This window comes from Eurytemora carolleeae, unplaced genomic scaffold (genome assembly GCF_000591075.1).
Source record: "Eurytemora carolleeae unplaced genomic scaffold, Eaff_2.0 scaffold368, whole genome shotgun sequence".
Lineage (NCBI taxonomy): Eukaryota > Metazoa > Arthropoda > Copepoda > Calanoida > Temoridae > Eurytemora > Eurytemora carolleeae.
The window spans coordinates 101,154-112,378 of NW_019396263.1; the positions used below are offsets into that span (position 1 = coordinate 101,154).

The window sequence follows — 11,225 nt, forward strand, 5'->3', positions numbered from 1 at the left end:
TGAGAATGTAGGATACATTTTAAATTTTCATCAATCCATCTATCACATTATTCAAAATGAGAATGTAGGATACATTTGAAATTTTCATCAATCCATCTATCACATTAATCAAAATGAGAATGTAGGATACATTTGAAATTGTAGTAAATCTATCTATCACAAAAAGGAAAAAGGAACAGCACACAAGTAAACATCAGAGATGAAAAAATCATCAACATTTTAGATAAGCTGAGAAAATCACAAAAACACATATGTCTGCGACTATCCTCCTTGCTCCTAAAAAATTATATATACTTTTTATAATTATTCACTAAAACACAATAAATGTAAAATACTTAAACAAAAAAGATATTAGAGTTTTTGGGCCAAAAGTTTAATAAAATAGGAATTTATTTGTATTTAACCAAACAAGTTTTGTTTCCCCTTTAAATGTAGTTAAATTCAATCTATATTCATTATAACATTTTCCGCAAAGGAATTGAGTCAATTTGCCACAAACTCTGATTTTTATCCCTATATCTTTGCAACCCAATGTCGTAGTCCTAAGATATTTCAAACTATAAAATCTGTTAGATCAAAAAATCTATGTTTGAAATATTTTTTACATTATCAGGTTGCAAATTTGAGTTTGTGGCGAAGACTTAATTCCTTTCTCTTTAATTTCAATTGAAGTACAGATAATAATTCATTTTAATTTTTAACATTTCACACAAAAGCATTGTTTCTCTATTTGCATAATATTTAAAAACTTACCCTCTAGAATCTTGGAGTCCAGATCTCCTGAATTTCAGGGTCATATCTCTTCCCAATACCCTAAATTCAATAGTTAATTTAAAAAAAAATAAAAAAAGCGACAAAATTACATAATTGTTTTGAACGCTTGAAATTGTTTAAATGTTACGAATAAACTTATACCATTCAAACCATATTAAAGTTTATTCAAATTTAAATATGATAATTTTGACTATTTGGTCTATCAGAATTCATAGTTTAAAAAATATCTACGGTTTACGACAATGGGTTGCAAAGATATAGGTATCAGTTTGTGGTAAAGACTCAATATCTCTCAATTTCAAATTTAGAAAATACAAGAACAGATTTCAAATATTTTTGAATATTTCCATCAGTGCTTAGGATCCGGATCCAAGGGTCAAAATATCAACAAATATATCCCAAGAAAATCTTTTTCTCTCAAAACACAAACATGAACTGTTGTAAAAAGAGAGATTAATAAATATTTCCTTCTCTATCAAATGTTCATCAAGTTTTAGCATAAAAAATAAGCGAAAAAAGAAAGAAAAATAAATTGAAAATTTTTCTTCTGTAAAAAAACCCGGTAAATGTTTATGACCTGGATCCGGATCCGTATCAAACTTAAATGGATCCTAAGCACTGATTTCCATCTTTTGCCACAAACTCTGATTTTCTAATTCCTATATCTCTGCAACCAAATTTTGCAGAACTTATATTTCAAGCTACGAGTTTGAAATATCAAAGGTGTACAGTGTACACCATCTGAATGCAGATATATAGGGATTAGAACATTTGAGTTTGGTGCAAAAACTCAATTCCTTTAGGTATTTTTTAAAGGAACTGAACATTACACCAACTGAATTCTGAATTCTGTTGGATCAAAGTGTCAAAGTTTGAAATATCTTAGGTTTACACTGTTAGGTTGCAAAGAATCTAAAAGTAAAGGCAGAGTTCATATTCTTTGGCGAAGACCGTTCTCCTTTTAGATTTTTAGATGAACTTGTTTTTTTCTACGCTAATAATGTCTAATATGCAAACTATATATTGCATTGAGTAAAATATTATTGTTAATTAAATAATTAAATATTATTGTTAATTGAATAATTAAATTCACCTTAGTCCCTCCAACTCTATCGTAGATCTGCTGGAGAGCTGACATCATGTTTCCACAGCTTCCCTCAATCTTTATGTGGAATTAATTAAAATATAGGAATCGAGTTTTTGCCACAAACTCAAAATTTCTAATTTTTATCTCTTTTAATATTCTAAAATTAAATTCTGTAAGATCAAATAATCCAAATTTGAAATATCAGATTTTGGGCACCAGGATGTAATGATATAAAATTGCTAAAAAAAATTCTATCTTAAAATTGATAATTTTTTATTGTAGTTTATCCGTAAAACTATTTGTGAGTTGTGGAATGTGGATTTGTAAGAAGATTATTAAAGGATTCAAGACTTTTTAAGATAAAAACGTGGATATCTTCCTCACGGTTGTTCAGATAAAGGTTAAAAGTTCGCCATTGTGAATAAGACATGAAACTACACAGATTACATCTTCCTTTCATATCAAATATCTACTAATTACAATTTACTTACATTTCAAAATACAGAAATCCAGAAATAAGCAATCTTTTAAATATGTCATTACAAATAGGTCATAACATAAATAGCACTACTTATTATATTTATCTATTATTTTAAAAAAATATTGTTAAATCCTTAATTTTAATAATTGAAACATAATACTAAAAATTATGGAAAATGCTGGAATAAATACCTTGATGACTCTATCATCTGAATGCAGTGCAAAATTGGTAGAAATCTACAAAAATAAAGAAAATATTTTAAAATAGGAAAAAAAATTCAAAACAGACGATTTTTTTTACAGTTTAATCTAGATATAGTATTAAATTCAACAATTTCCGAATTGGCATGGATGTATACTTTATGTTTGCAATTATGACAATTTTTTAATAAAAAGTTAAATAATCCCTTTAAAAAATCTACCCTCTAAATCCATAGCAAAATTAGGCACAATGTACCAATATAACGAAGTTTTTTTTCATGAAGAATACAAAAAAAAACATGTAGTTCGTTCTAAAAACGAACAACATGCTGAAAGTAAAAAAAATGAATTTCTAGCTATCTCTGTCAAACAAATATTCTTTATTGGCAAAGATATATATATTTAACTAATAATTGCAAAAATCAATTTGAGAAAATCTCAAATGTCAAATCATCATTAAATCTAATTACATTTTATAATTTTATCATAATTAATTTACTTACCAGAACTTTAACATCTTTAGTTTCACAGATACCCTGGATCTTCTCGGCACCACGTCCAAAGACAATGTCAACAATATGGTTGTTCATCAGAAACATGACAGATCTTAACAAAAACATCGTACAAGGAAAGTCTCACCCATGTGGTTGATCTCGATATCTCCTGTAGGCACCAAGGGATAGATCAGGGACAGAAGGGAATCGGTGTTATAGGTATAGATCATGTAGTGACATACAGTACATCGGATAAATGAGAATTACTTATAAAGTTAAAATATGGATATCTTACTATTTTTTTTCTTCAATATTACAAAGCTTATATAGGGGCCCATACGTCTACAGTCCTTTAGGGACCATGGACAACGGCTTAAAAACTATTCTCTTAATTTTGATTTATAATCAAAAAAACGTCTTCTTTATATGTACATGTTGACCTTTTCGTCAAATTTTGAGGGCACCGTACATTTTCCCTGTACACATTGCCTATCAGCATTCTATACTCTAATCTTTCTCCGGTAGGCACTTATAATTTGAGGATCTATAAAAAAATACACCTTTCCATATCTTCATTTTAGTTATTCCTTTCCTGGTCAAAGCTCCCTTCAACCCCTGACTGGGTGCGAATATCATGCGGGATATCGTATAAAGTTTAAATTAATCTGCAGATTAATAAGTATGAGATGAAGCATTAATCTCAATATCTACATATAGTTCACGAGTTCCTAGCACTGGTGCAAGACAAGCTGCTATGAGATGGTTAATTATCTACCCATTATACCTTGGTTCCGATCTGCTAGGTGTCGTCTTCCTTAAACCAGCCTCTAATACTTTAACAGTGGCTTGGCAGGTTTCCCCATAAGCGTTAAGAACTCTTAAGACACCATTGTTACGGGAAGCCCTGCCGAAGCGAATCTAAAGATTTTAATGTAAGAATTTTTAAAGGCTTTTTAAAATCTAAATGGCTTCATCCATATTTGTCTCGAGCATAAAAATCTGAAAAACTTTGATTTGAGTTTAAAGGATTTTTTTAAAACCACCAGTAACAAAAACGAAAAAATTTCATCAAAACATTCTAAAAGAAGTATCTAATGATCCGTCTATGAGGCCGATAATTACGGTCCTATTTTTTATTTTTCGATATTTTAAAAAGTTCGGGCTTAAAAACGATTTATTTTCGAACTCTAACAAGAAAATCTTACAACCGATTACAACGTTTTTGAATTCTAAAATAATTTCAAAAATATTACTCACAACTGCATTATCTCCAGCCCCGTTGATTTGGTCGATTGTAGCTCCAGCTTTCCCGATAACATATCCTGCTTTCTAAACAAGTTGGGAAATCTTTGAAAAATATCCAAATAGTAAAAAATACATTATATTAAGCTAAGGGAGATGAATACTTGCCAAAATTAAAATTTTCTAGTTCTCTTATCTGTGCAACCTGATGTCGTAGACTTCTGATATTTCAAGTTATGAACTTAGTTGAATCATAAAAAATTCAAGTTTGAAATATCAAAGGTTTACACTTTTAGATTGAAATGATAATGATTAGAACATTAATGTTTTAAGTGAGTGATCAATTCCTTTAAGAAGCGATCTATAAAGTTTTGAAAAACCTCTGACGGATTATCTCGGGTAGAATGAGAGCTCTGATAAGAACAGGAGCCTCCCTGTTATAAACCCTGATAACTAACTCGGGAGAAGGAGAAGAGGTAGTGCTTACCTCAGGTAGAATAAGAGCTCTGATAAGAACAGAAGCCTCCCTGTTCTGAACCCTGATATCTAGATAGGGAGGAGGAGAGGAAATAGTGCTTACCTCAGGTAGAATAAGAGATCTGATAAGAACAGGAGACTCCCTGTTCTGAATCCTAGTATCTAGATAGGGAGGAGGAGAGGAAGAAGTGCTTACCTCGAGTAGAATAAGAGCTTTGATAAGAACAGGAGACTCCCTATTCTGAACCCTGATATCTAGATAGGGAGGAGGAGAGGAAGAAGTGCTTAACTCGGGAAGAATAAGAGATCTGATAAGAACAGGAGACTTCCTGTTCTTACACTGAATCTAGGGAGGAGGAAAGGAAGTGGTGCTTAACTCGAGTGGAATAAGAGCTCTGATAAGAACAGGAGACTCCCTGTTCTGAACCCTGATATCTACGGAGGAGGAGGAGAGGAAGTAGTGCTTACCTCAGGTAGAATAAGAGCTCTGATAAGAACAGGAGCCTCCCTGTTCTGAACCCTGATATCTATAGATAGGGAGGAGGAGAGGAAGAAGTGCTTACCTCGGGGAAAATAAGAGCTCTGATAAGAACAGGAGCCTCCTTGTTCTGAACCCTGATATCTAGCTAGGGAGGAGGAGAGGAGGTAGTGCTTACCTCAGGTAGAATAAGAGCTCTGATAAGAACAGAAGCCTCCCTGTTCTGAACCCTGATATCTAGCTAGGGAGGAGGAGAGGAAGTAGTGCTTACCTCAGGTAGAATAAGAGCTCTGATAAGAACAGGAGCCTCCCTGTTCTGAACCCTGATATCTAGATGGGGAGGAGGAGAGGAAGAAGTGCTTACCTCGGGGAAAATAAGAGCTCTGATAAGAACAGAAGCCTCCCTGTTCTGAACCCTGATATCTAGATAGGGAGGAGGAGAGGAAGAAGTGCTTACCTTGGGTAGAATAAGAGCTCTGATAAGAACAGGAGACTCCCTGTCGGAAAGGACATTCGACCACCACATCAATACAGAATATCAGTAACCACATAACAAAAGGACTCAACAATAAGAAATAAGAAACCAGTGAACCGAACCATAACAATTGATCTGTCAAGAGCCTTTGAAACATATGCTGATGACACCACAGTCCAAAAATCTGGACCCAAACATGAACCAATCTGCCTAGATATAAACCTCTACCTTGACATACTAGACAACTGGTTTAAAGAGAGAAATCTATTTTTTCCCCCTTTAAAATCATCAGCAACCATTTTCACCACTTTCTCAAATGAGGCAAACATAGCATCCACACACTACAAAACACTTATTCAACTGCCCTGAAAACCCTACTCCCCTCACAGTAAGAAACCTTTGGAACAATCCCACAGAAGTCGCAAAACTTTTGAAGTTGGATCGTGAAGTAGATGGCCATGGATGAAAGCCAGCCCAGGCTACAACAACAGGAAGTAGTGCTTACCTCGGGTAGTATAAGAGCTCTGATAAGAACAGGAGCCTCCCTGTTCTGAACCCTGAGGTCTAGAGAGGGAGAGAGGAAGTACATATGGATAGTCTCCTCAACCATCTCTTCATATAGCGTCATATCGGTAAAATCCAGAGCACTACAAGATAAACAACTATTTTATCAAACTTTTGTCCACAATATAATTTATGCTCAAGTCATGCTCAACTTTAATATGGATTTTAGATTAAGTGTTTATTATATATATATATAGCTTTAAACTATAAAGTTCGGGAATTTTCTTCGAAAAAATTACAATTCTAGAATTTTTCAATTTAAATGAAAAAAGGTTCTTATTATTTCTGCTATCTGCATTGTAAAAAAGCAAATGTTTTATATAGAAATAATCACATTAGTTCAAGACAAATGAACAAACCTTCAAAGCAAATATGTCAAAAATAAAGTTATATGTTCCTTATGATGATCCGCGAATTTGTGTCAAAATAGTTATCGCGTTTTGTAAATTTAGTAAGAAAGTCTAGATTTAAGCACGACATTTTGTATATTGTCAAGTTTTAAGGTACTGCATGAAAGAGAAAAAAAATGATTTGTTGTAAAAAAAACTCTTAATTTTTTAAGCTCTTAACTAATTTTTTAATATATTTTTGTTTTTAAATTTTTAAATTCAAAATGGTCTTATAAAAATTATCATTTAATTACAAGTCCTAGTCAAGACCAAATCACCTCTTCAACTTCTGATAAAGGTTTGGAACTAGCTGAATAACATCACAAGCAGCATAGTACTGCATATCAGGGGTGAGAGGCCTTCTGTCCCAGAAGTACTTATCCTTCCTGAACTCAGCCAACACCTGATATTAAATTGTAGAATTTAGCAAGGAACAACACTTGGTAGAAAGAAAGGTTTCTCGCATAGGAAAAGACTTAAAAGAATTAATTCAATTTTATTCCTTACATAAATAGCTCCCTCTAGCTGTAAACTTGTTTTTTTATTTACAGAATCAGTTAATATACAATCCTAGACAGTATTTCAGGCAAAACCTCAAATACCTTTAGATAATTTTATTTAAAGAGTTTCAGGTTGTCATTAAAGAGTTTCAGGTTGTCAATAAAGAGTTTCAGGTTGTCATTAAAGAGTTTCAGGTTGTCATTAAAGAGTTTCAGGTTGTCATTTAAGAGTTTCCGGTTGTCATTAAAGTATCATCCTTTGTAGGAAATCGTGTACACTCACACAAACATTAAGTTTGACTTGTTAGTAGTTCATCCTTTGCGGTTTTACCTTTCACATCGGTTCAACTAAATATACAAACAATGTATACAGTGGGGCCCAAAAATCTGTGGAAAAGTAGACAACTGTTAGACTTAAGTTAGTCCAATGAGCATGAAACACAGCAATGCACAGCTGCCCATTTAATTTTATAATTCAAATTCAAGCAACCGGTAAAACTGTTAGCCTTCTTATAACATCACTAAAAAGATGACCTAAATGTTGTCTACCTTTTTCACAATTTCTGGGTGCAATATTACCCAGCAAACTTCAACCCATTGCACAGTACATATTTACATTATTATATATTCCAGTTCTTATTTTGAATAATGATTTTCGAAAAGGGTTTAAACAAAACAATTAAGGAAACTTCTGTTCAAAATTTAAAATATTTAGATACTGCAACAAAATAAAAATAATTTATTTTTTAAATTATTCTTTTAAGAAAAATATTTGTGTGTTTAGGCCAGGAATTTTGCCAAGAGATTAATTTTGTATAATCTTCTAATAGCAGACAATAAAAACTATTTTTTCAACTTGGTTAACCTCCATCTTGATGGGATTGGTTGGAACATCAAAAACTTCACAAATATGGTTGAAGGATTTTTTTGAGGTCTTGTAGTATGGAATCCTATTATTCTTCATCTGTAGAACTTCATCCGCAACCTAGACACCAAATTAGGGGTAATTTATTTTCTTCAATAGTGAAAATTAGTTTTAATGACTTTTTTCATGCATTTTTTTAATGAAAAAACAGATAACCCTGCAATAAATTTGGTGAACAATTATTTGAAATAAAGAGCAAGGAAGACAAATGTTATTCATGGAGAGAAAGGCTCCGGATCTGGATCTGAAAAAAACAGATCTTGGTGGACAAAAAATCCACAGGATCATAAAAATACTTGGAAATAAAATCAAACAAGTGTTTGTGTTTCTAGAACCTTTTACACAAAAAATTGAACACATTATTTGGAATCAAACAACAACCAGATCTTGTTTTAAAAATTTAATTTTCCATTTCATTTTTTAAGTTTTAAAACAACTTTCCCCCCAATATTTAACAAACAAGAAGTAATCGATAGAATTAAAAAATGAGAGCATTTTTGGTTAGCAGTGCAGTGAGGTGAAAAATCAAAGAGAATGGAATAGAGAATGAGTCGACCTTATCATTATACTATCCTTGCAGAAAAATGCTCAATTTATAAGAGGTCGCTTTTTTGTTTGGATGTGGGTTTTTACTTTACTTGTGAAAAGTACACCCCTGAATTATATTGTACTCTGACCTGTGTATCAAATACATTCTGTAGAATAATTCCATGCTGGAAGTAGAAAGCTCCAGAATCGTGCATGCAAGCATGAATTACCTGCGAAAACATGATTTGCAAATTACAATAGAATTTAAAAAAACAAAGAATAAACAAATAAAAACTTGTGGCGTACCGGGATGGGGGGCATTGATAATTACATAAAAATAAAAATTTATAATTGCATAAAAATAATAATAAATTTAAAAAGGATGAATTTGTGTTTCTGAAAAAGAAGATATTTGCTATTAAACATCCTCCACGGAACTTCACACAGAAAGTTAGCTCCGCTAGAAAAAACTGATTTTCCTACTGATTTTTGAATATCTGCAAGTTCAACTTCCTTGACAGAAACATCAGGTAGAATTCAACTGTTCGAGATCTTTCTTTAAGTGCAAATATAACAATAAAATCAAAATATGTTTAACATTCAAGATGCAACTAAACTAAGATCTCATAAAAAAAAAAAATTTTTTTTTAGGAACTGTTCTTCCTTGTAAAGTTGTAAGTCTTGAAAATGAAACTGGATGTGACCGAATTTATTTGCTACAAAAATATTTATGGTGTTCTCCAATTGTACCTTGACAATATCCTTGGACTGTAGAAGTCCTGCTAGTCCTCCACCCAGGAATAAAGATGGATTAGATTTCACATCAAACAGTTTAATCTGACCTTCTTGGGTACTTATCTGTACTAAGGTGACCGGTCCTTAACAAAAACAGAAAGTTCAGATAATCTTACCCTGATAATTTATGAATAGGAAGAAGTGGTTTAGCTAGATAAGCGGTAGTTGAACTTACCCACATGGATTCAACCTGCTTATAAAAAGTCACAATAATTTTAATTTGAACAACGCCAAAGGCTTTGATTTTACCGTGCTAACTCACTTTGGCTTTTCTATAGCCCTTTACATGTTAAATTTTAGCACTTTAAAGCACTTATTGCTAGCTTTGATTGTTTATGAAGTAATTGGCAAAATTCTCATTTATTTTGGCTTGAGAAATTTAAATCACAGTGAACCATACCTATTCAACTATACTTCTCCCATACATTAGATATGATCTTTGAAATAAAAAATCTACATCTAAATCATGTTTTTTACCTTTAGGTCCGAGTTCAATCCCTTCTGCGTCGAGTCCAATAGGTTGACCTGCTTTGATCAGTTGATCTACGATCTCTCTACTCCTCACTGTACTTGTAATAATCTCAGTTATCTCCAGAACTGATGATTGGTCCATTGTAATGGTGTAATATCTTAATAAATATAAGAATTTTTTTTTAATGACACATAATTAAAACGTATTTCTGTTTTACAAGCGTAAAAGATATATATTTGAAATGAGTGACAAAATAACAAATTACCAAAGGATAAAACTACATAATAACATGTTATAAATTTAACTAAATACAGGATAATTAACTATGAATATCTACTTTTCCATCTGTAGGTAAATTTTGGGGGATTTAACTAATTATATCGATGGTTTTAACTGGTATCTTCTTTAGTTTGATGATCATCCATAAATTGATCTGGTTAATCTAATGCACTTAACACCTTTTTTATTCTTAGTCGATTTTTATAATAATTTAATCTAAAAGTGTACACCACGTTTACTCAGTTTATCTTCTTATTTTTAAGCTGCAGATTAAAAATATATCGGCCGGGGTCCCAAAAGAAATTTCTCACCGTCAACAGATTCTTCCATGCAGCCCTAATCATAACAATAGTTTCATTTGTCATAAACTTCTACCTCCGGTATTATGCACTTTAAAATTTTTTAAAAAGATTATAAAAATGATAAAAAATGGGGGAAACCATAATTTCCAATAATTAGAACTGATCAAATTATACCAAATTGTGTGAATTTTTAATAATTAAATACATGTAGATTGTAGATTAAGTCTGAACTTTTGTGTAGAAAATCTTGGGGTCAAGCATTGATCTCTATCATTCCGATATTGCGGTAAGTCGGAAGGTTAGTAGGTCAAAAGTTCAGTAGGGGGGATGTTGCGTATAGACGATGCAACATTATACCTTTAAGCGGTGTCTCAAATCCCCCAAAAACCGGTTTCAATTGAGCGCCGGCTTAAATCTTTAAAAATTGAATATAATTTGGAGTGAAACCAATCATATTTGAGCCGCGGCTCAAATTCTGTAAATTTGGCCTCTGGGCTTTTATTTATTCACTTATCTTTTATTCGACGCTTTCTCCTTGCAATTCGTCATACAATGAGTTATTGTTAAATCATTCAACAAACTAAGAATAAGAAAAACAACAATGTACAAAAAGAAAAATGTGATTTCAACTTTGATTCAAATACAATTAGTCGCTAAAATATCCTGAAATTCACAAGAAAATAATTTCTCGTTTTTGATTCATAAATTAACCTGATGTTCATTTTATGTTAGCATAAAGACAACTAATTTGTCAATGGATTCC

General features: G+C 32.1%; 1 protein-coding gene and 1 long non-coding RNA gene across 2 annotated transcripts; one reads left to right on the forward strand and one right to left on the reverse strand.

Annotated features, from left to right (window-relative positions):
* LOC111699617 (uncharacterized) lies at positions 1-10,059 on the reverse strand. Its single transcript, XM_023470332.1, has 13 exons — positions 9,887-10,059; positions 9,365-9,492; positions 8,764-8,844; positions 8,027-8,146; positions 6,940-7,064; positions 6,214-6,355; positions 4,294-4,365; positions 3,821-3,954; positions 3,046-3,148; positions 2,534-2,578; positions 1,868-1,936; positions 754-813; positions 1-276 (listed from the first exon to the last, which is right to left on the reverse strand). Exons 1-12 carry the CDS (start codon positions 10,020-10,022, stop codon positions 757-759), a joined length of 1,212 nt encoding a protein of 403 aa, XP_023326100.1. The 5' UTR covers positions 10,023-10,059; the 3' UTR covers positions 1-276; positions 754-756.
* On the forward strand, positions 8,087-9,368 carry LOC111699618 (uncharacterized). Its single transcript, XR_002764785.1, has 3 exons — positions 8,087-8,164; positions 8,996-9,144; positions 9,266-9,368. It is a non-coding gene; the product is annotated as an uncharacterized LOC111699618 (long non-coding RNA).
* Positions 10,060-11,225: the final 1,166 nt, after the last annotated feature.

Coding starts and splice junctions, on each gene's coding strand:
- LOC111699617 (XM_023470332.1), bottom strand. CDS start 10,022: ATGGACCAATCATCAGTTCTGGAGATAACTGAGATTATTACAAGTACA. Junction 2,579..3,045: donor CTAAAGATGTTAAAGTTCTG/GTAAGTAAATTA, acceptor TTATTTTTGTAG/ATTTCTACCAATTTTGCACT. Junction 814..1,867: donor ATAGAGTTGGAGGGACTAAG/GTGAATTTAATT, acceptor TATTGAATTTAG/GGTATTGGGAAGAGATATGA.